This window comes from Micropterus dolomieu, linkage group LG22 (assembly GCF_021292245.1).
Source record: "Micropterus dolomieu isolate WLL.071019.BEF.003 ecotype Adirondacks linkage group LG22, ASM2129224v1, whole genome shotgun sequence".
NCBI classification, from domain to species: Eukaryota; Metazoa; Chordata; class Actinopteri; order Centrarchiformes; family Centrarchidae; genus Micropterus; species Micropterus dolomieu.
In genome coordinates, this window is record NC_060171.1 from 12,755,699 (window position 1) to 12,782,478 (window position 26,780).

Here is a 26,780-nt window from a genome sequence, read left to right on the forward strand (position 1 = left end):
GAATTTATTTACTAGCTAGCTTACTTCATTTTAAAAAATAGCTAACGTTAAGTTAGCGATTAAATTTATTAATATTGCGACTTTTTGATACCTAACATGTTAATTATTAAAGAAAACGTTTAACTAATTTAACATGATACAAAACTGCACAGACAATGACTTTTCCAAGTGCACAGGTAGGAACATTTTTTTGTTTTGTTTTGTGTTTTTAAAAGCTAACATGGCTACCTTTAACTAGCATTACTCTAGCCAATACATCATCTGTGGTGTTGTGTCTTTTATGGATTTGAATTTTCTGTGGCTCTATCATTTGCGTTTCAACAGCAGGGTCTGCATTCCTTTTATGTTGAGGAAGTGTAATTTTTAAACATTGATGCGAACATGATTAAATTTAGCTGAGAAAGAGTTTGCAGTGAATGAAAGCATTAGGCTAATTTAGGCATATACTTAACCCTTGGAAGGTCATGGTGGGAATTCCTTTTGATACATTTTTCCATTCACTTGCAATATTTGCATTACCTCACAATACATGCGTCATTGTGATTTTGGATGTAGCCACCGCTTTGCTTTGGTTTTTATGATTATGGATGTAACACAGTTTATTTGTTTATAATGGGTGTAACACTAGCTATATGCAGAGGTTGTGTGTGTGCAGTGAATTGACATGGTTGTGCTGTCTGAGCGTTGTGTTGTGGCATTCCTGTATAACACATCTGTCATATCTGATTGATGAGTTCAAATTCTGTGTGGCTTAAAGAAGCTTTCTTGGCTAATAGTAATGTGAGTGAGTGTTATCCCTAAACTGGCAGTGTATTTTAGCTGGACTGGAATCGAATCAGAGGCGACACAACATTTACTGTGAGGGGGCTCTGTATTATTCAGCGACTGAGACAATCGGCCAACATTTTCCTGTGAAGTTTAAGCAACATTATGTAAGAATTGGTGTGATTTGGGGCTCTTACTGTTTCAGAGTGTAATTCAGTGTTGTCGTAAGTAAGGATAACTGTACACATGCATTTGTTATGATGACATATTTAGCTGCAGCTAAATATGTTATTTCCTCAGATGACCCAGACACTCCTGGAGTTCCCCTTGCTAAAACATAGAGCTTGGGTTGATACATGCTGCCTACATTTGTTTGTGTTACATTGCCTACCTAGCAACCAATAAAGCATAGAGTTCAAAAACTGAGTACATTCCAGTCAGAATTTGTTGTAGTTGTCTAGAGTCTAAACCCTAACCCAGCGTGCAAATCAATTTGGATTTGTAAGTTCTGGTCTGGCAGCAGGATCAGTCTGGCGGGAGGAACCAGTTTGATTATTATTTTTTATTTGACCTGTCATAGATGGACTGGACCAACACACCGGACTGTTCCAATGGATTAAAGCGTCATTATGCAACAATTGGTTTTTGTGTGAATTGGCACCCCCCAGTTTACAATGCACTTATACACTGCTGTCGTAAAAATGGATAAATGTACATATGCATTTGTTATAATTACATTACTTATGATCAAAAACTAGCCAGTCACAATTTTTATAACACAGACAACCGTCAAGCAAGTGCACCAACACCAGACATTGCAAACCAGCTAATATTACTTACTAGGACACCTTGCATCCTTTCAGCTCTTTTAACTCAGGCCAATGAGTAAAAGTCAGTGTGCTATTTACCTTTTGCCCGGTCTCCTGCTCAGTCACTCTCTCTTTTTTCTCTTCCTTGCTTCATCCAACAAGAGCTTCTTTGGTCTCTTCACAGCCTCTGCCATGATATCCATACTGAGAATAGTGAGCTAGCTTGCTGTAAAGCATTACGCCGTTCTTGCAGTTTTCTGACACGGATTCCAGTGTTACATAGTGCAAAACTAGGTACTCCGGAGTGGCATGGACAGAGACGCCATTCTCCCTATTACAGGTCAGTGAAACATCAAAATGATTTTGAAGCTTTTATTTTAAGATAGAATTACTACATAATGTTGCTTTAAGGGGAATGAAAAATATTGCTAGCAAATTCAAAAGTAGTTCGTAAATGTTTTTTTCCCACTGTGACTCTTTGGGGGCCACATTATTGCAAAAATCTGTGTTGCCAAAAACCGCAGACTGCAAGTTCTGGGGGTAAGAGACTCAACCATACAAGCAATGTATGGGACCACAGGACTAAAATCAGGGAGCAGAAGTGGCTTAAAGTTATAAAGGATAATTGGCGGCTAATCGATTCTCAGCTGGTTCGACGCTACTGGTAACCATTTCATTCTACACACCGATTCAAGGTCAGCATCAAAAATACTCTTTAAATTCCAGTGAGTAAGATTTAGTAGCATCAAGGGGTGAGGTTGCAGATTGTAACCAACTGAATATGCCTCTCCTCACCCTTCCCTTCCAAGCGTGTAGAAGAACAATACGGTGGCTGTGAAACTCGCGAAAAACACTACATGCCCTTTCTAGAGACGGTGTTTGGTTTGTCCGTTCTTGGCTACTGTAGAAGAGGACCCTCTGTAGACCCTCGGGTGTGTTTCATTTACCTCGGAAGTTGGTGGTCAGAGCTGGGAGTAATGTCACACCCGAGTTAATGGCTTTCCAGTACACAGACAGATGTGCAATAAACAGTATAATACTACAGTTTTCACAAATTTTGAGTCAGGGATCAGCCATCTCTGATTTTGAGGTTGGGGTTGGTGAGGTGTCCCGACTTTCCTAGTCAGAAATCCAACTTAAGGGGGCGTTCCAGTTGAAATTTCTGACTTGGAACTTGGAAATTCCAACTTCCTATGTCAAATGGAACGCAGCCAAATGAAGGGCTCATTCTAAGGTCACGAAAACACGATTCTCATATTCAGGGGATTATAGGCTACACTAATGAAAACTGAATGAACTAATGAATTTTATATTCCATTTCTGCCATATTCTGCCAATAGATCATCGTAAATGTTACACACGGGACATTTAATGAAGCTGTAGTGTAAACCTCCACCCGAAATGGTTTATTCAGTTCAAATACTTCACCTTAAATTATAATACCAGCAAAAATTAAACTTGGTCCTTTATATTTGATGCTGCCTCAATGCGGGTGTTGGCAAAACTGTACAAGTAGCTCACTCAGAGTAGCTGCACTTAATGCGTAACATGCTAAATATGTGTTAGCACTGATCACAACTTCCCCTACAGTCTGTATAGTTGCACTAAACTACACTACACGCTTACAGCATTGCAGAATCAACATTATAATCTTCTAAAGGAGGAAAGAAAAGGAGGGTAGAAACAAAGGCTTTATCGTGCCTGTTTCTGTACATTTAGCAATCATTAATTTTTAACTGGAAACAGGAAAACAGAGACGCAGGCAGGAGAAGTGAACCGCAGGCGCAGACAAGCCTCGGCAGGGCTTGAACTGCCTCTCCACCACCACCAGTTTGGTGTGGACTTTCAAGATGGATGCTTTCACCTCGATAGGTTTCTGTTTCTTTTTCGATACGGACTATACATGCGTTCATCGCTCTTGCGTGGCAACTGATGAGCTTTCATGTTAAAGCGGATTTATTTCGCGTGAAACGATAAAAATTGGATTGAAGTGGATGTTATTGTGTCTACGTGTTTGGACTGTCGGGTTATTTTTTTTAACTTCCTGGTTGTCGCATTAATATGTCTTTTGAAACTGCGGATAAAGCTGAAGTTATTTTTAAAGGCTCACTGGATGCAGGATACGTGGGACTCGATTTTTGCATTGTAATGTTTAAAACCAGACACAGCTGTTATCATCGAAGGGCAAAGCGAGAACGACAGATTTCATAAGTCTTCAGCAATGGAAAGTGGGAATGGTTGTGTCTCGGGTAAAGGTGATTAGCTTTTTTCTGCCCTCGTGTAACTTTCACTAATAGAAACAGAGATTAGAATCGCTGTACTTGAGATATAAACGTACTGTTGCTGTATAATTAACGTTAGACGAAAAAAGGACGCGTGTATTAGGTTTAGTCTATCCTAGGACAGACAGTCCCAGGCTTGTGAAATAACTCGAAAACTTTTTTCCCTAGTACTAGAGAGCGGAAACGTAGTTTTCTGCATTTTCGCAAAGTCGCTTCTATGTCCTGCTGATGTTTGTATTTTTCTCCACTTTCAGGTGTATTAGTACCTGTGTCATCAACTTCTGACGTCTTTCAAAGCAATATTTTGGCTCCACTTAAAAGTGCGTACTTGTATGAGGAGTCTAAGCAGTCCTTCAGATATAAGTCCGCTGTCTTGATAAAGAATCCCGCATTGGAAGAAAAGGTCAGTCCAAATGATGTCATTAATGCAATAACTAGTCCCATCATTTAATCTTTAGCAGTCAGTACCAGACAATCTGATTTGTATATTTTGTCCTTTTACATAAGAAAACCTGGGCAATGAGGACAGTGAATGCAATAAAATAGGAACTGCCATTTAATCTTATGAGAGGAACCTAAAACATGAAATGAAAACGACATTTGATAGCTTCTAACTGATTTCTTTTTTCTTTTATATAAGTATAATGCTTTCCGAGCAAAGAGGAGACAAGTAGGGTATTCAGAGGAGGATCTGGATGAATCTTATGGGTTTTTGCTGTTTGATGATGTCAACAAGGTAAAGACTTAAAGCACAGGCACACCTAATAGAATACATGTTCCAACACATCTTCTGATCTTGCTGATATTGATATTTGTATTTGTTTAAAGGCTAATGCAATTGGAGAAACTGGTGTGCTCACTGGAAACAGCACATGCACAACTCTGGGAGATCCCTCAAATGGTAAATTAATGATATGTGATTCCCCCCCCCCACTGCCCCTATGCTAAACCAGGAGTGAGATCACAGTGACATTTTAGTATCTACAACTCAGCCATGAACAAGCAGATAGGTTCTATTTCTATTCGCATTAGTACACAACAAATGTTGTAACAAAGTTAGATGTACTTACTGGTTATTTGATTCCTTTCTTGTTCATTTTAAGAATTTTATCCCAAGATTTTGCCTTGATTGCCATATCCATTGTTCAAGCATGCATCCTGTCCGTTATATTTGTAGTGCAGACAAAGGAATAGTCCATGTTTAGTGTGTGGTGCTCTGCTGCTTTTAAAAGTGAAAGCAAGTTGAATGTATGAATCTATACAAATGAAAGTGGAAGAATGTCGGATGTGAAACAGAAACTATGAGTTGGTTCACAGCATTTCAGGATATGAAGTTTGTAAGGGAGCATAAAGAAAATGAATTCAGAATGTAATGACTTTCACTGTACATTGCAGCATGGATCTCATTTATCTCTAACATGTACCCCTTAAATTTGTTTGTCTTTATAACTTCAAGTTTGAAATGTTGCCTCTCAAAAAATGTGTTATCTCTCTACCCACTCTAGGCTGTGATAAATGTGGAAGTTATCAGGTATAAACATTGGTCAAAGTCCATTTTATGGAGCTGTTTTTCTTCAGTAGTATGAAACCACACTGGAGTGGCACATGAAAACAAGAGCTCCATTGTGTCACATGTCATTGAATATAGAAGTGTTGCACAAGATTAATCTGTGTTTTACTTCACATCCTGTGCCTGTTTTGATATTTTAGTTCCTGTGCAGATTGCAGGGGTACTGAAACAGTTTCCTTCAAACACCTTCTCATAACAGACTCATGAAATCTAAATATTAGGACTGCATTTCTTATTGACTTATGGACACATTTGGAAAGGTCATACTGTTAGTAGTTTTATTTTCTAATATGTTGTAGTGTTCTTACAGCACAATGCTGGTGAAGGAGAGGAGAATACTCACTAGACCTGCCAAACCAGTTATTTGCAGTTTGTTTAGCTTCCTACGTTCAGATTTCCAAGTTACTGTTCTACATTACTCAAAGAACATTCCTGAAGGTCACTCATTGTCAAGTGTCTATCTATCCCCATTCATGTTTCAGTGCATTTTTAATTCTACTTTTTATATTTTAACATGAGGTTTGAAGATCTATTGAAAATAACTAGATTTTGTTTTGTTTTTTTCAAAAAACTGGTCCTCGCTTAAGAAAATAAACTATGTTGTAAGACATGAACAGGCCTATAAATGTGGCTTTTAGTGTGGAAGAAGCAACACCCACCCTAAATCCTTCAGCCAACTGGTGTCAGACTCCTCTCAATCAAGCTAACAAGATCCCAAATGTCTTACCTTAAGATACATATGAAGTAGTGAAAGAAGCTTTTAAGAACCTATAATTTAGTTGTAGAACTTCTAAAATCCATAAAGCTTACTGATTTACAACAATTTGCGTGGTTACTTCTGAGGTAAATTCAATTTTGGTCTACAGTGCCCAAAGTAGGCTACCGTGTTCACCTGTTGACAGCTGTGACAGATTCATCGATCAGGGTGTGGCCTTGCTGCTGTAGGAGTGTAAGGTGGAAAAGCCACTTTGAGTTAAACATTGTTGTTTTTCCCCAAATCTCAGCAAATGAGCCTCTCTGTGTTTATTTTTAGCTAGCCATGAATTAAGTTAACAGTTTTCTATGTTTACTCAGGTGTTTACATATCAATGTACTCTGACTGTTTGGATCTAAATCGCTGGTATCATGGGAAATCTGGATATATTGCCATCATCAGGCTGACAAAGGTATTGAAGAGTAAAATATAGTTGTTTGAGATAGACAGCCATTGTGTTTTTTTCATTCATAGAAAACAAAGTATGAACAAAATCATTGTCCTTTTGTTACCAACAGGGTAGAGTTAAACAGGTCTCAGAGAACTACACCCAGAATTTCACTGCACCCACTGAGGGCTTTGACTGTCATGTGTCAGAACAGTGGCCTTCAGTTTCTGCCAAAACCAGCTCCTTCCTTGCCTTCGAGAGAACCCAGGTAAAAAGATTCACCTGACTGTTGATGAAGATCATACAGTACAGTTATTCCTACTCTCCACCCCACTGTTGCATAGAGCTACAAATGCACAGAAAATTTAGATGCATGTAAATAAAAAAAAAAAAAATGATTACAGTATTGTAATACAATAAAGTGTCCCTTGTTGTAATGCCCACATGTTGTGGTGGTTGTGCCATCTATGTGTATTTCTTACCTGTCCGTGTGTAGACGGTTCCTTCTGAGCACAATGTTGTTGAATACATTAAAGTGTACATGGTAAGAAGAAAATTTTTTTGACCTTGCAGTATTACATGTACGAACTGCTGGAAGATGGAAGCAATCAGACGACTCAATCTCCCAGCGCTGCATGTCCTTTTGCCATTGTATCATTTTCATATACGGATACCAAATCAACACTTATAGCATCACAGGAGAAAAGGTACTATGTCCACAGCAACACATGGCTCTGTTAGGCCATGTGCTTGATCAAATACCATTTCATACAATTTGAGAACATTTAATTCATATTGATTAATTCTTTCCTGGTTTCTTTTTTTCAGTGAGGAAAAAAAACTGGGTAAGTAATGTGTAATTAATAGCAAACCTGATATGGTTTCTCCATATGTACATTACATATTGCTGTCAAACAAATACAAAAGCCCTGCTATGAGGTAGTTCAGCCAGATAAACGTGTCATTTGGACCACTGTTTAAAGAATACACCGATCAGCCATAAGATTAAGACCACATGCCTAATATTGTGCAGATCCCCCTTTTGCTGCCAAAACAGCCCAGACCCGTCAAGGCATGGACTTCACTGGACCTCTGAAGGTGTGTTATGGTATCTGACACCAAGACATTAGCAGCAGATCCTTTAAGTCCTGTAAAGCCTAGTTCACGCTATACGATATTAAGCCCGATTTGCAAGTCGCTGAGCTAGCCGACCATCTGGCTGTGATCGGGGGCAAATCAACGAACGAACCAGCATCAACTTTTTCAGCAATTTGACTACAGTAGTTTGTCTGTTGGATCGGACCACACAGGCCCGCCTTCGCGCCCCACACACATCAATGAGCCTTAGCCGGTTCACCGCTTTTCCTTCCTTTGGACCACTTTTGATAGATACTGAACACTGCAGACCAGGAACAGAGCTGCAGTTTTGGAGATGCTCTGACCCAGTTGTCTAGCCATCACAATTTGGCCCTTGTCAAAGTCGCTCAGATCCTTACACTTGCCCATTTTTCCTGCTTTTAACACATCAACTTTGGGGTAAAAATGTTCACTTGCTGCCTAATGTATCCCACCCACTGACAGATACCGTGGTAACGACATGATAAGTGTTATTCACTTCACCTGTCAGTGGTCATAATGTTGTGGCTGATGGGTGTATGCCATTGCAACAAATCCACAGCAATATACTAATAAAAGTATCTTATTCCATTTAAATCATGGGAGTGTTTTATTTGTCAGTGATTTGTATATGAACATATTTAATTTACTGAAAATGGACTGTTATGAATATCATTTAAGTCTTTTTATTTTTTGCAGTTTGTCATTACTTTCCATGGAATGGTCAACTTCAAATAGGCACAAACTTCTATGATGTTGGGCTGAGGTCTACAGCAGGGGCCTTGATCCCTGCAGAACTGTAAGTTAAATGGGCTCTTTGAAAATACACACAGTATTCTTAAATTACTTTGGTCATTTGGATTATATAACCTGTTTTCTGTGTTTTGCCTTATTTTTTCCATTTAAGGCCACCAGTGGTGAATGTTGACAGAGCCATTTCTATGTTTGATCTGAGACAGCTGTTGCCAAGGGCTGTCTTTGAAACCTGCTTCTCTGGTGAAGGTGTGCTGTTAGAAAGTGTTTTATTACGCAAGAATTACATTTGCAAGGGATGTTTCAACATAATTTTGCTTTTTTAAACGCATTACTGATGAATTTGTCTCTTTGAATTTGTCTTTCAGTCTTTCTGGATGGCTTATACTACAGTTTGTTTGAGTTGGTTTCTTCTAAGGCAGAAGAAAGCAGCTCACTATTTCTGCTTCTGTGGGAGATAAAGGAGAAAGATGTTGTGAGTTTCTGTTTATTATCAACCTTTGAGACTGTAGAGCTTAGTCATTCCCTCCATAAAATGTCAAAAGTAATCACACATACCCATGCACATTTATCAGCACCCAAGTGGTGTTTTATTCAGTGTGGACAGTCGGAAACCTGAAGTATTCCATTTAAACTTTACATCTGCAGATTGGTATCAAGAGTTACTTGAACAATAAATTGATTGTAATAATTGTCATTAATAATTTTTCTGTTGTTTCAGTTGGTCTACTTTCAATGTCAGTTTGCACTGCATAATAATATGTTGAATTTTACTTGCTATCCAACATCTAAAAATCATACCTGACGCTCATTTTTGCACAGGCTCTCACTATTCCGCTTAAGGATAGTGGTTTTCTTATCTTGTTGCACTCCTCCCATTTCCTCACATATGATGGTAAGATATAAAAATTACTATTATGTTGTCTGTCTTACAACAAAACAAATTTTGTCTCATTAAAAACAAAAATTCAGCTTCATATCAGCCATGTATCTTTTGTGCTTTTTTCCCTCAAGATACTGGGTCCAGTGCAGCTGAGGTCCTGCAAGGCATGTTTGTGTTTCCAAGCTCACGAGTTATGCTGAGAGGTGATTACAGCATGTGTTTAACAGTGAATATTTCCATTTGATCTGTTTCTCACATTACTTAAATGAAATGACATTTGCCCTGCTCAGTCGCACTTTTAAACAAGAATTCTTTCTTGATTTATCACAGACACAAAATTTGGACAGAGAAAATCTGCCATGTCATCTGAAATCCTGCGGGTTCTACCGGTACTAAGTTATGCAGAGGGCGAAGTTGAGAAAACACCCATTGACCCAAGTGAAGAACTATGTGAAGTTTTGGCGCAGCATATGCAGAGTTACGCAGCACTGATAAATCCTGGGTTGGCATTAAGTCCCTCTAGGGAAGTCAGCATCTTTCCAGATCAGTATGATGTGCCGGATGCCCACAAACACCTCTACTCATCCCCGGAGTGGACTAACAGGGCATGGCAGAGCTTCACATCATACCTGAGCAAACCAGTCTCTTTTCAACTGCCAATGTCCAAGGCTTCAGAAATCCTGAAGGCTGGACAAGAGGAGCGAATAGAAGACCTTGATGATGATGTCTACATCTGTCTGTCATCTCCTGAGGAGGCACTAGCCAATTCTGTTAGCATGGGATCAGAAGATCAGTGGACAGGCCAGAAGTCGCCTATAAATGAGACTGTAGACAGTGGTGTAACAAGTGCTGAAGCACAAGTTGACTTAACAGTTGTGTCTCAAAATGTTGTACCAGAGGTTTTGCAAGCTGGAGATACAACCAACGGCCTGACTTTGTTGATCAAACCTGATGATATGGTGGCAAAAGATCTCCTGACTCCCTCTACATCAGATGACCTTCCAGCAGAGCTGATTGTCAGCATCACTTCGGCAGAGCAAACTGTCACTGAGAGTTTAAGTGTGGACAATACAGACTCTGCAGTAAAGCACAATGACTTTCAGCTTTCTGGTTTTTCAACAGCCAAATTACAAACAGCCGGAGTAAACTCTCCGAATGGTGAAACAGTTAAAACCAAAAAGCTTTTGGATTGCTCTGAGATCACCAGTCCCACAAAAGCAAAACGTAGAAAACGACGCAGGGGACATTTCAAAGGTCGGAAAAAGGTATCTAAAGCCTGTGTTGAAACTCACAGTTTACAAACAGTCGAAATAGCCGTGGAGGAAGACAACTTGAAGAGCCAGGAGGAAGACCAGGCCAAGGAATCATCAGACCACCCACTGTTGATTAATCAAAATATTGATTGGAGGAAAGTACAAAGACGAAAGCTATCGTCAAATAATAAAAAAGTGCGATCTGCTGTAGCAGAGGATAAAAAATCCGACCCTGGACAAGAGAGCTTGGAAAGCACCGTTTTTATGGAACTTGAAGCTTGTCCTTTGAGGAGGAAAACGGAGCGCTGGGACTTGAAACCGGTTACCAGCGAATGTGGAAGAATCTTGGTTCCCTTTGGCTCTGCAGATATTGCTGATCAGATTAAGTCTTTAAAGGATAAGATTCAATATACAAAAGATGAACAGTGCCCTGAAAATATGTTGGTTGATGCCCCTGTGAATGCTCATGACACAGTCAGAATGGAGCAAGATTCTAGCACTGCTTCAGAAACAGCAGTGGATGAAACAGAGGCCACAACATCCAAAGATGAAGGGAACCATCTTCAAAATGTTGGTTTCAATGACATTAATCTTGAACAAAGCACTTTGAGACAGTCGGATAATGGCAATGGTTCATTGATTTTGAATCCAGAGAGAAGGGAGCATTCTTCAAAGAAGGATAGCACAGACACGCCTCCATTCTCGGAAGCAGTTAAAGAAAAACATGCTGATACCCTCTCCCCAGAAAAGGGTAGAACAAAGGGTGAATTTCTGTTGAATAAACTAAAATCGGTTCTTCTAAGGGGAAAGAGAAAAACGGGTCACCTTGTGTTAGAGGAAACAACTGCTGATACTACCCAAGATTCTGGGCCTTGTCCCAAGATGAGCAGAGTTGACTCAGACACTGGGGTGCTGAAGACTAATGATTCAATTCCGAGTGTCCCGAACACCAATTTGGGTGTCAAGGAAGAGGCAAGGATGTCAGTTGATCCTCTTTTTGCATATGCCCTAGGCCTGACCCCTAAAGAGACACCAGAGAAGATAAAGAAAACTGAAGGTCAGGACACTCAACAAAGGAAAGACGTATCAGAGACACAAGAACAAACCATTCCTGACAAACAACCTGAAGTCATTCAAAGACCTCTATCAATTTTTCCAAGAAGGGGTAGGATTAAAACACTCAAAAAGCATCAAGGCATCTCTGCAGAACATGTTAAAAAGAAATGTAAGTTTGTTTTTTGTGTATGTCTAAAACTTCTTCAGTATTGTGTATGACATTGAAACTGACTTACCCTTTTCTTGGCTCTGTCTCTTCTGCAACTATCCTTAGCATGCTAGCAATTTGCTTTGCTATGTATTTCTAGTTCTTAATTTGCTTTTGCTCTTGCTTATGCTGCATTTTGCCAGTCCTATGCATCTGCACCCAAAGTGACATTATTGGCTTAATAAACCAATGTCTGTGTTTGAAACAATGGCATAGTTTACTGGTTAGTGACAAGTTCCTATTAGTGTATTGGTATATTTTATTTTTTAAATGCTTTCAATGTGCTACTTTCTATTTTCATGCAGTTTCTCTTTTTTCTCCTCTGTTTTGTCTTCACAGGGTGGTTGCATTTTCAAACCCCAGCTTCTTTTGCAAGTGAAAAACTCAAAAACAAAGAGTGTACTAGGGATAATTCTGTCAGGAACCCTGTTAAGGAAAAAATGAACAGTGCTTGCTCATCTACAGATGCTTTGAACTTACTTGCTGACTTGGCACTCGGTGCCAGTAATGACCAGGTTCCACCACAACCAGACCCAGCACTTGAGAGAAAGCCTGAGACAAGTTTGAAGAAGTGTGACCTTACAAAAGATGTTACCAGTGCTGAACAAGAGTCAGTTCTTCATGCTCTGCTTAAACAGCCTGCTGCTAGACCCATTCAGTCTCTTGATTCTCCTTCACCAAGCCATCTTGTGGGAGGCAGTGAATTGGTTGATTTGGTATCTAAAGAACATGCTTACTCATTGCCCCCATCTTCTTTTCTACTATTGGGTTTGTCAGGTACACCCTTGCAGATATCCCCTTTAAGTGGTTCTACCAGACTGCTGCATCATCACCAGACAATGTATGGCGATGGAATAAAAACACTACAACCCTCTGTCGGTCAGGAAGACCGCAGTGAACACCACATGATTCCAGAATACCTGAGTAAACGCATGGTACGCAGAAGAAAGTTCAGGCACTCCCGTACCTTTGATATCAAGAATGGATCTGTCCAAGTCACAAAGCAATGGAAGGAGAACTATGACTTTAATCTAGACAGCAAGTTTACTAGTGACTCAAAGGATAGAGCTATCATCCGAGCCTTGCATGGGTATGTATGTTGTTTCTTATTTATTCAACGAATCTCAATATAAAAGTAAAAAATGTATTACAATTTCACATAATTTCAGTTCTATACCTGTGTTTAGTTAACAAATAGGATGACAGTTTATCAATTATTCAACTGAAAGAGTTCATTTTTGTTCGTTGTACACCTTCGATAGCCCATGGGATTATTCCATTCAAGACACCAGTGAAGAGGTACAGCTCATCGTCCACATGTGGATAGGTCTGTTCTACAGCCGTTCAACAGAAAGGTTCTTTCAAATTGACTCGAACTCTATAAACTCATGTACGGAAGAGAGTGCTTTTTTGGAAATGTCCAGTGGAATAGTTTTCAAGGACAATTCATGTTCTCCTTTCCTGAGTGTAAGAGACTCTTCAGACCCTTCAATTTCAAACGCTTTGGACCTTAGCAAAAAAGTTAAGTCTGGCTTGGACGAAGAATGTGTTATTTTGGACTTGTCACAGAGAGACTCCAATGCAAAGATTGTCACTTCAGAGCCACAAGTTGACAGAAAACAGACTTCTGTGGTGGGTGAACTGAAAGAAGCTGGTGAACCATTGAACACGTTCAAGTCATCCATGGGACTACCGGAGGCAAGCAAATCTCAGGTTTGGTTCTAATGTTACTATTACATTACAGATAAACTATCATGCATTTAATGTCTTTGTCATGAATTACAGATGGTCTTTAGAATACAGAACAATTTAAGGACCCGGCTTGTGTGCTTGTCATGTAGTAATAGGCATCTGAATGGGAGTCACAAACTCAAATGCCAGCTGATTGACACTGCAAATCACCTCAGACCTTTTGGCCGCAGTTCGAAACAGACCTCCGACGGACATTAAGAGTTCAATTCCCTTCCCCATTTAGGTTTACTCTGTCAATGTGCCAGTTTCTACCACCATCTGATATAAAGACTCTGAAATACTATTTGGCACATAGGCACAAAGAAAACCTACACACAGTCAGGACTTGTTAGTATCCTCACACCCACAAGGCCAGCACCCTGGATGACTCCAGACAAGGAGAGGCCATGTTCTATCCAGTTGTACTAAAATGAGCCATACCAAGTATGGTTGTTGCCATTCTGCCTACTGCACAAGCTTCAGCTCCTTTTCAACCAGAGGTGACATTCCACATACTGATTGCTAGTTTCATTGGCTAGTTTTCATTTAGACAAAGCCTGCACATTTGCCTGCTGCCCAAACATATACCAGACCCTTTATTCCTTTCCTTGTGGGTGGTGACACAAGAGGCCCCATCTTTCAGACTGGCATAGTCGCTTGGGGCTAGGCCCAGCTACAAAACAATCCTGTGTAGATTTCTTTCAAAGCTTGGCTTTAAAGAGGTGTTATTATGCTTTTTGGCTTTTTCCCTCTCCTTTATTGAGTTATAAAGGAGATCTCTTTTGTGCATGTAACAGGTTTGCAAAGTGAGTTCAAAGGGAGTTCCCATCTCCCACAGAAAACACTGCTCTTAACTGCCCGAAAACAGCTCGTTTGTAGTCCAACCGTTTCCCTTTCATCCCTGTGACAGCACAGCAAAATGCGCTTCATAATGCTCGCCAAGCAGCTAGTCCGACACGCTCTCAAAAACAGTTGCGGCAGCACACAGTGGCAAGACGTCCGCCTGCTGCCTCTTCTCTCCATTCCAAACATTAGCTACCCTCCAGTCAGTCAATGGACATAAAGTAGTTACCGTGATGTAGAGACAGAGCTCAGTTAAAACTTTATGGATGAAAGATACATTTGTTACAGATTAATAACTCACCACTCTGAAACTGTTGCTCCAGTCCATGTTGTTAAGCTGGTAAGGGGAACGTATACAGCTGAACCGAAGCTGTACCAGCTTCTCAGGCGCCCCCTACTCTGCTTCTGATTGGTAAATCATCCTTAACTAGGAACTGCGCACGTGCAACTCCCAACAAAGATCATGTAGAGGCAAAATGTATTACTCCAATGCTAATACGAAAGAGGAGCTGCAGTAATGTGCAGTATGACAAAATATATGCTTTGTTTTGAAAATTAAACCATGTAAACCTGTTCTGGTACAACCCTTAAATAAGATTATGAACCTGAGCATAAAACCACCTCTTTAAGAGGGAGCCCTATATCCATATTCCAGATACAGTGGCTTTGTCCTGTTTGGCCTTTGGTGACCTTTATGGCTAATGAAAGTCTAGCACCTAACATCGCAAATAAATGTAGTATTGCAAGTTAGACAGTTTGCTGGAGTTTATTTGCAACTTTTAAACTACTCTTGCCTCTCCTACCACCTGTCTCATTAAATAGATGTGCAAAGTTTTTGTATGTTCAAAATGAGACCAGGTCAGGAACTATTGTCCATGACAACACAGCTCCCAGACACAGGATATGCAAAGCCTTCAATCATGTTGGCATGCATACTCCTGTCAATGCAGGAATTGATTATCTGCAGGTGAAGTAAGGGTGAGCTTCAGTAATCTATCATATCAAGATGCTGATTCCTTTGCTCTGTATTAACCATATACCAGAAAAAAGTATTGATGTTTGTATACTTAGTTCCAAGAGCCCGATGTAGTGTCATCTTGTCCATATGTGTGCCACACTCTGGTAATGTACACATTCCCCAGATGGACTGCTTATGTACTACAGGGATTTACCCAACTGAGAGGGAGTGCCTTCATGCCTATTTATTGTATTAAGGCTCTGTGCGATTGGTGGGCACAAAGTGGATGAGTAGACAGAAAAGCAGGCTCATTTAATGCCAATATGGGTACCAAAATTACCCCAATTCAGCTTTCTCTGGTTTGACATGAGTAGTGAAGATTTTTGTGGGTTTTCTTTTTGCTACAATTCTGGTTTAGTTATGACTGATGCACCTGCTGTCACGATCCTGTCCTGAGCGTGTCTGGGTTTCAGTCCTGTCTGTGTGTCTTGTTGCGGAGTCTGGGTTTTTGTTCCATGTCTGTGTTCCTAGTCCTGTGTTTTAGTTCTTGTCTTAGTGTTCACTCCTGGTCGGTTTACTTCTGTGTTTTGCCCATGTCTGAGTTCTGTTTTACCATAGCTTCTCTCTGTGTTCCTTGTTGGTGTTAGTTCATTTGTGATCTGTCCGCTTGTTTATATTACTCTGATGTTTAGTGTTGAGGAACTTGTGTTTTGTCTTTTCCCCCCTCAGTAATCTGCCTGCCTGCTAGTCTCTGTTTTCCCTTCTGTCTCTCCGCCTCGTTAACCCTGATCCCAGTCACCTGTGTTGCTCCCGCCCTGCTCGTTAGTCACTGTGTATAAATGTATGGTGTTTCGGTTCATTCCCTGTTCGGTCATTGTCTCATGTCAGTCCTGTCCTGTCGGATATTGCATGTCTGTCCTGTTGGATGTCGTGTTGCTACCCGTTACCTGCTTTTTGGATGATACCAGTTCCTGTTCCCGTGAGTTTTGTCTTGCCTGTTTTGTGAGTTGGATAAATAAACCTTGAACTCCATCTCAGCTCACAAGTGTCTTGCGTTTGGGCTCACTCCTGCTGCACTCACCCAGCGAACGTGACACCTGCATGTCAGGCAGCAACTGTCTGGCCTGATTATACTTCTATTGATGTTGACACACATTTCTAAATAGTAGCCAATGTAATATAATACACGTGTAGCTACTGTTGTAATTGTCATTTCCAGGATTCATTGTTTGAATTGCTAGTGCATCAATAGTGACCTTGAAGAATCATGGCAAAATGTTTAAAACATTGAAAACTACATTACCAGAGAGAAACAGCAGTCATGGTTTTCACAGAATGAAAGACAGTTTATATAATATGTAATTCTTATATTCTTTTTTCTCTTTCTTTTTCCAGTGTTACAAAAAGATTGTACCCTCTACAGAGATTATCAATGAGGTGAATGGTGTCAGAAGGATCTATGAAAATAATGCAACTTGTACCCCTTCACAAAAAGCTGGCCACATGGAGCACACGGTACCATCTCTTAAATGCGATAAAACATTCATTCCTGTACAGGAAGAGATGGAAAGTGAATCCATTCAGCCAAAAAAACATGAGACTGCTTCAGGAATTGGCCACGTGTTACATGAATGCAACAATGAGAAGAAATTTATGAAAGATGGCATTGAAAATTCAGAAGCTACAGAGATGAGTTTAGGGCAAAATCATGGAAGGGGTTCTTCTAAATCCATGACAGATGAAGAGGTAGATTCCAACAAAGAAGCAGGTGATGTAATTCATACAGGAGAGCATGATGAAGTGGAATCCAAAGATGGGGAAAACTGGGAAGTGAATGAAAAGCCATGCCAAGATGAAAAAATTATTAATAATGGTGATGATTCAACAAACGAAGAACCAGGTGTAGTCTGCAATGGAAATCTGTTGGAGAATGAGAAGCGGTTATCTAGGGAGGAACCTAAAGCAGTCTCACCAGGCAAGGCTGAAAATATTAATGAAGATGTGGATTGTTGTACAGCACATGAAGGTAAGGTGATTGAAGGTTATCATTATGGAAAAGAAGATGGACTGTGGAAAAGAAGACTTAAAGACAGTTGCGTTTCAGCTATGGAAGGTGAAAGTAATTTGGGTCAACCATTACCTTTGATGTGTGATGGCCCAGACTCTGTAAAGATGGATTGCATCACAGAGTGTAATCACCAAGGACCATTGGAGGAGCAAACACTTCAAGCAGACAATGAAGAAGATGCCTGCAATGATGATCATTTGGAGAGACCCTGTGCAAATGGCAGTGCATTGACAGATGAACATGCCCTTTCAGAAAAAGCTCATCACGCTCAAGCAGAAATGGAGCCTATTTATGATGAACATGCAGTTGAGGAAAATTCAGGAAATTACATTTGTTTGGCACATAAGCCACATTATCAGAAGGCAGCATCACCCATTTCTGATGAGGGCACCTCATTGTCTTCTGCAGCTGGGTCTATTCCCCAGACAAATGACAGTGTTGAAACAGGAAGCCAAAACAAAGTAATGGGAAACTTAATTCTAAGTAGTGATGATCTTGAAGATCAGGATACCAAATCGATTGAGGGAGAGCAAAAGGTTGGTAACACAACTCAAAAGGACCTATTTAATCATCAGTCTCATTCACCTCAATGTGAGGTTATAAACAGATGTGAAGCTGAAGTGGCATTAACTCAAAAAACTGATCTCAAAAGCAACAAAACAAATGAGGTTCTGGAAAAGATCCATAGTGGGGTTGTAATTCCATTTATTGGAATAGATGCCTCTGGAGAGGATACAGTATATCCACATGACCCACACTCGCAAGGCAAGGTTGAAGAAGTTGTTCAAGGCCAGAAGGAAATACTATTCATCAGTGAAACTGTCCTACCCACAGAGGTACATAGTACATCTCAGATGTACAGTAAAAAGGCAGAACTGTCTGCTGGCAAAATATCACTGTCCAAAAAACTTGAAACTCACCAGCCAAAGGTCTTGGGAAGTGAGTCTGATGACCGGTGCCCTACCCCAACTATGGATGAGAACCCATTTGTGTACTTAACTTGTTCTGGCCCTACTGGTAGTAGCACTTCTGCTTTCAGTGGTACTGACACCTGCAAAAACATGACTGAGAAATGTGTTAGCAGAAGCTCAACACCTATAATGGATGAGATGATGATGCCTCTTGAGCGAAAACTTCCCAAACCTCACCGTAGTCTTCACCCTGATCTTGAGCTAAGAACTCTTAGAGTTCTACAATGTATAGACAAGTTCCTCTCCAAATCAAACCACACTGACAAATCCAGCCAGATTGAAACAGCTGATTTGAAACGGTCTCTTGATCAAACCCCTAACACCAGCATCAAGCACATCCCTACTTGCTTAGCCCCAAGCCACACCCCAGCTGACTTTAAGGACAAGAAAATAAACAATACAAAGCCAGCAGCGGTGTCACCTTCTACCTCACAAGAACTGCACACAGAATCATCGGGTCACTTTCCTTCATCACCTTTCTCTAAATTAGAGCAAGTACTTGGTGTTAGGTTGCAGCTAAAGAAAACGGACTTATCACTTCATCAACGCTATATTGGAAGAACAGATGTATTACAGGAGGAGAGCTCTGTAGGACACAGATCCTCTACCTCTACTGAATGTTTGCAAGCTGTTAAAACAAATATTGACCAAGATGAGCATAAAACAACATCACAGACAAATTTAAGTAATGAACCAAATTCATATAGTCAGCGTCCTGTCATGGCTGTAAAACCTTCTAAGAGTGAAGAAATTCAAGCCGATTGCATCTCTAAAGACAGAGAAAATGAAAACTCTGTTATGTCATGTGTATTTAAGATTAAACAACGTAAAACTCCAGTAGTCTCATACACCACACCAGCTTCCATTCTCTTGGAGAAAAAGACTCATGGAAACTCAGACTCAGAAAGTCTCATGGGAAATTCTGAAGGACTAAAAGATAAGCACAAGGCCAGGGAGCTTTCTTCCAAGAGCAGTTGGTTATCAAATGTTAGTGACGGTAAGTCTAACTCAGATAAAGCTAAATTAGTACTTCTAGATCCTTTATATCAACATGAAGGAGGGGACATAAACAAATTCAACAAGATTCCTGCAAACAAATCTGCAAAAACTTCCTCTAATTTTGTTAATGGAAACCAAGGTTTCTTGGCAAATAGTTTAGTTGAGAGAGTTGGGCAAACAACTAAAGAGAGCATTGAAATGGATCAGGAAGACTTTTTAGGCCCATCAACATCAGTTGCGAGTCACAAAAATGATAGCATAATAAATGACAGTCTCTTTCTGGGACCTCAAAGCTCACTTTCATGTACAGTCTATAACGCCAGTTGGATGAGATCTTATTCTTTAATAGAGCAGCTTTCTCAGAGGTGCCTACAAGATGACCTCACTCTGGCATCAATGGAACAGGAGTGCCTGATCTTCTCAGAACAAATGAAACAGCTTTTGAAAAGGAGTAAGATGGGACCCATCCGCCCACTGAATGCACATGATAAATTTAATTTGCCTTGCTCCAGTCCTGTGACTGTTCACTTTTCCAGTCTAGAAGAGCAGGAGGATTTGGTGGATCACTTGGATGTACCGTCACTTGTTGGACAAAAAATTAAGGTAGACATGTCTGACAGGAAATACCCGACAGACACAACAGAGGAAGAAAAGGCTTTGCATCCTCAAAACCTATCTCAAGGTACCGGCAACCCAATGGAACATGCTGGAGTTTCTGATGTGACTGCAGAATGTGCCAGGCAGTACGAAGCAATGATGAAGGATGTTTGTGCTGTCAAAAAGGTCCCACCTAGACCTAAACACTTAAGAATGGATAGAGGTTACTCAAAGAATGAACCATCCACAAGTAACCATTTTGACTTCTGTGATCAAATGAAGAGAGAGATGGATGAGAGTTTTCGCAGCAATCTGAATTCAGTCGTGAAGAAATCCTGTAAAACGAAGTACAGATTCTACATACTGGTGACGTCAGATGATGCCTTCTTTGAGGAAACCAAGGTAAGACGAGTTTTCAACAAACTTCCAATGCAGTATTTCTATTAACTATTTATTAACTATACTGTTTATAGCCTGCATTCCTTAACCAATTAAAGTGATATGCCACCTAAAGTATTTTTTGATAGTGTAACACTTACTCAGTGGCCAGGAAAGGAAAATAAGATAGAAATCTGAATTTACGGTCACATGTTTAGTGAAGATAAAGGCAAATGAACAAACATCACATAAGGTGGTAATTTGAACTTGAGTGACTAGCCAAACCAACCACGCAGCAAAATGTAGTGTTTTCACTACATTCTTTCACTTCTCACCCCAGAGCCCCAGTGTTTCTTTTCTGTTGTTCATTTGCTGCAGTAAACTGTTGTTGATTTGTAAAGCAACTGGTAATACATCTCAATACTTCCTGCATGTGCTTCACATGAAATGTGTTTGAATGTTAAGGGAGAGGGCCAATCAGATGCTTCCCTGATAGCATTGCATGATGAATGTGTATAGGCATCTGCCTGTATTTCTCAGCATTGAGGAGTCCATTAATTCTGACCAAATTCCCAACTCCGTTCGCAGAAATGCAGCCCCAAACTACAAGGAATCTTCACCAGGCTTTACTGTTGCCTGCAGACAGTCATTCTTGTACCGCTCTTCAGACATTTGGCAAACAAACTGCCTTCTGCTACAGCCAAATATTTCAAATTTTGATTCAATAGTCCAGGCCACCTGCTGCCATTTTTCTGCATCCCAGTTCCTTACCTCGATGTTGGAGGTATATTTTTGGCCTTTTTTGGCCACAATTCTTCCATGAAAGCCACTCCTAATCAGACTTCTCCGGACAGCAGATTGGTGTACCAGGGATTCAGTTAATGATTGTGTTTCAACCTACATATTGAATTGGTGATCATTAGCACGAGTTGGCAAATATAATCTATTAACGTCTATTTTTGAAAAGCATTCTTTCGCTGCTACCATATCCTCCTCATCCAACTACAATCAATCATGAACACACGTCTTGTCCTTCACTTATTGCTTATTGAACGAGCCACTAAACAAACATTCACCAGAGAAAAGTTCACTGCTAACTTTAGTTTGCAGACTAGATTGAAAATTAGCTGCTGAGCTGCAGCACATTAAAAAGCATGTAAATGTACTTGCAAATATTAGTTTTGGGTGTTTAGATGCTGGTGTGGTCTTTACACTTCAATACCACTGCTTACAAAACACTGTCTGTCAATGGCTGGTAAGCTTCAGCCCAAGATTGCTTACATTGGCTGTATTCAAAACCGCCTACTACACTATAGTATGTTCTGATTTGTAGTATGTAGTGTGCAGTATGCAAACAAAAGCAAAAGTATAGTCTTCAGTATGCCAAAAATACCCGGATGTTGTACTGATTCGGAAAATATTTCCAAAATGCATTGAATCAGTCTACCTCACTTACTGTGTCCCATAATGCAAAGGGCTAGAACGGTCACGACAACCAGTATTTTTTTAAATGTTATTTAATCAGGTAGTCTCAACAACTGGTCATTGTTGAAATCACAAGGGGTGGACAAGGAGGAATGCACTGTCTTTGATAATACAAAATATAACTCATTAGATTTAAGTTCTGTATGTCGTGTTGTTTTCTTGTTGACAGCTTGCTAAGTAACTTAACTTTAACTTAAGCATTATGGCCTTTTGTGTAGTAGGACAAATTCAGCTAACAATAAAGTTACGTATCTTACATATGTTCTCCTAACACAAGATTAAATTAGAAAAAAATGTTATTAGTGGTAATTTATATTTGTTCTATTGTTTACTTCTGCTCTCCAAAATCAGAAACTGGCAGTATGTAGTACTGCAGACTACGATCACTGGAAGTATGTAGTAGGCGGTTCTGAATACAGCCATTGTCTCTCATTCCTCTGCCAGGTGCTGTCAATCAAACACAGACATTAACATCCTATGCTGTACCACTGGGACGAAAATGAGCATTTCTGACATTTACAAAAAAAACTTTTTCCTTCATAACAGAGCAAACTGCAAACATTTTACTGCTCTTTTTCAAGCCTATGGGGCTTCGTGTTTTCATAACCAAGAAACACATTTTTGGTGGGGTATCATTAACTAAATATTTCCAAGAGGGGTTTAAAAGAGGTTATGACTGACACTCATATATTCCCATATATCAGCTTACAACTTAATCATTTGTCTTTTTTAAAGTAATGTCTTGTTGTTGTTGTTGGTTGATATTAAGAGGTCACTGAGAAGACATTAAGTAGGAATCAAATGAATGCTGAATTCAGTGATATCATACAGTCCTTTAATAACCCATGTACATACTCCCCAGAGATACTATAGCAAGTTAAGAGAAGGGACTAATTTTTAATGTTAAAGCCTGTTAATGGAAAATGGCTTTTAAAGTTTGGATAATCTCTCCTTGGTCTTCAAAAGGCACAGTTGGAGGCAGAAGGCCATACTGCTGTACAGCCATCTGAGTTCTTCCTGGGTGAGGATAGTTCTTCATCGCTACTCATCATCCTCAGGAATGAAGACATTGCAGAGCACATTTGTGAGGTAATTGATCAGCTGGTGAAAAAGATAAAGACAGGACTTTTGCAGTAAACAATCAGGAATTAATGACTCTGCCGCCTTCTGTCAGGTCCCACATTTGCTCAACCTGAAGAAGTCGCCAGGTGTGCAGTTTGCTGGAATTGACGAAACAGATGATGTTGTGAATCTTACCCATCAGGAGCTCTTCACCAGGGGTGGTTTTATAATGATCGACAGAGCAGCACTGGAGTCCCTCAGCCTTTGTATGTGCACTTTCAACTGAGTACCAGCTTTATTGTTGTTCTCTTTTAATTCATCCCAATTTAACTCATGATGTCTACTTTGTATGAATCTTAAGGCAACATGAAAAAATTGTCAGAAATCTTGCAAGAGCTAAGCAGAACGGGGAAGTGGAAATGGATGTTGCACTACAGAGACAGCCGTCGGCTGAAAGAGAATGCAAGGTAGGATCACTGTTGAAAAATAACTACAGAAAAGCTCTTGTTGCTCACTTCCCTCAATAGCAGGTTACAGGTGTTCTAATAGCTGGTCTTTTATGTAAGTTTTGCTTTGCTAGCTTTTCCAAAAGCTAAATCACATACACACACGCACAACAACAAAAAATCAATAAAGAACAGGTAATAGAACAAGCCCAACAAAAAACATCTAGGATACATAGAAGGATCACAAAAGAACAGAAGTACAATAAGACAAAACAATAAACAAAGAAAAAGTGGCAATGAGTAAAGATAAATGAGATGGCACATTTTAATTATTGGCAAAAATAACATTTCAAAATAAATTAGGAATATTTACTATGTTATGTTTATTTCTTTATATACAACATATTACAAAATTGACCAAACTTCATAAAACTTCCTTTAGTAATTATTAGTCCTTGTAGAGATTGATAGATTCATAATATATGTCACCAGGTAGTTTAACCAGAAAAGTCAGGCTTTGTCTGACATCCAATTGCAGAGAACGATCCTTGGAAGTGCCACTAAAGCCTGCCAGTGCAAGTCCAAATTCTTGTTTGGGTACACTTCTTGGTAGGAGAGACCTCTCTTCTAACAAGCACAGCTGGGGAGATTTTGGCAATGGTTTATACAACCACCCTCCAAGACTTTTAATTACTTGTTTCCAGAAAGGAGAGACAAAAGAACATTCCCTCATCAAATGAAGTAGCTGCTTCATTTATCTATGAGGCTATTTTTATTAAGTATACTGGTGTATAATATGTGTATAATTTTGTAGTGTGTAAATTTGCCCACTGCATATCTAACAGACCTCCTACCATCAGGCCCTATGTTTCTCCATGTATCCTCTCGATCTATTTCCCAGATTTTCACAGTTGCTATCATTTTATGAAAAACTGATGCTGATTGTGCACTTTATATAAACCTTTCTGTTAAAATCTTGTCTATCTGAACATTATGTTTGCTCGTCCCACATCCAGGTTGAGTGCAGAGGCAAAAGAGAAGAAGCACTTCCTAAACTGGTGCCAAGAAGCTGGAATAGTGGAGGTGCTGCCTTACCATGAGTGTGACCTCACGTCAAGAGATCAGCCTGACTATCTCACATGTTTGGTCCATTTGCAGGTCCAGAATATATCAGCCCGTTACCCTGTTTTTATTACAGGTGAGAAACTACTGCACAAATACATTAATTGTACCTTTACATTCAATGAGTCACATGACACTGTGGTTTTATCTTGAAGATGTTGTTTTCATGATTTAATATATAATTAAGCCTGACTGCTTTCAGTGCTTAATTGGACTTAATTGGACTTTTTTTTAAATCCCCAAAAGTCACATGCCTTTGGTGTGGGAGATCTGGATAAGATTCCCACTGTGACACATACACCAATGTTTCCCTGAGGAAGACACTTAACATTTAACATATAGAAATTGCAAGTCTCTTTGGATAAAAGCGTCAGCTAAATGTGTAAATGCAAATGTGGCTTAACCTGTAACCGTTTTAGTTCATGTAGAGTGCAAGGAATGACATGTTTTTCTTATTCTTACAGATACAACAGCAGACAGCACATTTGGAAAGAATGGAATTTTAACAATGACTGCAAACTCTTTCCTGACATGTTCTCCAAGCAAAACATTTACAGTCTGACCTGGAAATATTCAGATGGACAAAATTCATTAGTGCTTATTTAAGGTACCCAGCAGTCAGAAACTCACTGAATACGCGGAGAAACCAGTAATTAACCAGTAATGGTGATTTCAAACATACTATATATTATTTTTTAGGTTCAGCTCTTTTGTATGCAGTAATCTTAATATTTTTCTTTTTTTTATTCAGTTAATGAATATAGGGACAAAAATTCCAATATACTGGCAGGTGAATTGTATATACTGTATTTGTATTGTAAATTGTAAACATAAAGATCATTTTTTGTCACATTTTGTATATTTTGTCTTTTCCCTGACAATCCTGACTTTATACAGTTGTAGCACAAGCATTAGTAGTGTTTGTTTAATTATTACTTTTTGTGTTCAAAGTTTTGGTCTCTTTTTAGATAAAAATGTACCATCATACTTTTTCCAAGCCTTGCAACAAAGCTAAATTAGGCTGTTCAAAGTGGTGTGTTTTTGACATTTATGTATACTACTGTACACTGTTATGTTAGACAGTGATTCTTAACTCTTGAGTGTTAAATTGTTTGAGCAACAAGTTAACATCATCACTAAGTTCTAAACATGTTAAGTTATCATTGCATTCACAATGTTCAGTGCAATGACTGAAAATAAAGGTTTTTTTTCACATAGTTTTTCTATATTAACAATCGTCATACTGGTTGAAACATCTGCTCTTCCTGACAACTCGCACTACAATGTGTTCACACTTACAGCAAAAAGACCTACAACATTGTTTACAATGGAAGGATGACGTGCACCCCATCTTGCTGTAAAAGGAATCTTCTCAAATAAGTCTTTACACAACTAAAAAATGAATGTAGGCTTGAATGTAAACTTGGTTTTGGCAAGGAAAATCAAGTTAAACTGTTCTCTATGTGCATGTAGAGGTATTTATTATGTTATGGATCTCCTACCATAATTTATTTTAATCTTGTTTCCCTTTCAGCCTTGCAACTCCGCTAAAATTAAAATTGACAGTGAATGAATGAAAACAATGTGAAATCTGACTGGTGTGAGATGTGGTATTCTAAGTAAATAGCCAGGATGTAAATGTATGCACAGTCAAATAATAACAGTATGTGTTGGTAAAGTGACACATAAAAGTATGAGGAAAGAACTTTATTTAACCAGGAGAGGGCCTCACTGAGAATAAAGATCTCTTCATCAGCACTGTGTCTGGGACATGACAGCAGCAGCACAGAAGACAAAATGTGAAGGAGCAAAGTGTGTTCAGAACGATAATATAAACTTAATAAAATAACAGCAATATACCATAACAAGGAATATAAAAGCATTCAGTGGCTCAAATTCTTCATAAAATGGACCAAATAAAGACCGCATAAAGACTTGGAGATATTCTAAATAAATGTGTGTCCAGCTCTAAGAAAGTTGAGACTTTGGGACAATTAAGGTTGGCTGGATTTGTATCCGCAACCACCCACTATAGGCAGATTACTTTACCTTCTGTTTTGAAACCACTGCTGAGTAATCTGCGACCATTATGAGTGAGACAATAAATTAGATCAATTGATTAATCATTTATCAGGCCAAAGATTTTACGCTTTTAGAAATGCAAGAATGTGTCCAAGTCACTGCCTGCTTGGTATTCTAAAACACCAACAACAGGAAATTAAATTTGACCCAATCGCTTGTCGTTTTTAATCAAAACGTTTAACTATAAATGGGTAGTATTTT

At 39.4% G+C, this 26,780-nt stretch overlaps 1 protein-coding gene across 4 annotated transcripts; it reads left to right on the forward strand.

Annotated features, from left to right (window-relative positions):
• Window positions 1-67: 67 nt before the first annotated feature.
• Window positions 68-25,714, forward strand: tasor2 (transcription activation suppressor family member 2). Of its 4 annotated transcripts, XM_046038120.1 has the most exons (23): window positions 68-176; window positions 1,759-1,914; window positions 4,111-4,259; window positions 4,497-4,592; window positions 4,685-4,757; window positions 6,501-6,592; window positions 6,699-6,836; window positions 7,142-7,275; window positions 7,397-7,413; window positions 8,384-8,483; window positions 8,592-8,686; window positions 8,806-8,912; window positions 9,260-9,332; window positions 9,452-9,523; window positions 9,651-11,798; window positions 12,177-12,927; window positions 13,100-13,550; window positions 16,765-20,406; window positions 22,834-22,956; window positions 23,042-23,195; window positions 23,291-23,396; window positions 24,392-24,573; window positions 24,962-25,714. In XM_046038120.1, the coding sequence occupies exons 2-23, from the start codon at window positions 1,884-1,886 to the stop codon at window positions 25,057-25,059; spliced, it is 8,832 nt and encodes a 2,943-aa protein (XP_045894076.1). In that variant the 5' UTR covers window positions 68-176; window positions 1,759-1,883; the 3' UTR covers window positions 25,060-25,714. The 4 variants fall into 4 exon arrangements, with proteins under 4 accessions (XP_045894076.1, XP_045894077.1, XP_045894075.1 ...); XM_046038121.1 differs by lacking the exons at window positions 68-176; window positions 1,759-1,914 and adding an exon at window positions 3,315-3,446; XM_046038119.1 differs by lacking the exons at window positions 68-176; window positions 1,759-1,914 and adding an exon at window positions 3,370-3,829.
• The last annotated feature ends 1,066 nt before the right edge of the window (window positions 25,715-26,780 follow it).

Bases quoted from the DNA above. Each gene is read 5' to 3' on its own strand.
- tasor2 (XM_046038119.1), top strand. From the start codon at position 3,796: ATGGAAAGTGGGAATGGTTGTGTCTCGGGTAAAG. The intron at 22,957-23,041 runs GTAATTGATCAG...GCCTTCTGTCAG, and splicing joins TTGCAGAGCACATTTGTGAG to GTCCCACATTTGCTCAACCT. The intron at 24,574-24,961 runs GTGAGAAACTAC...TTATTCTTACAG, and splicing joins TTACCCTGTTTTTATTACAG to ATACAACAGCAGACAGCACA.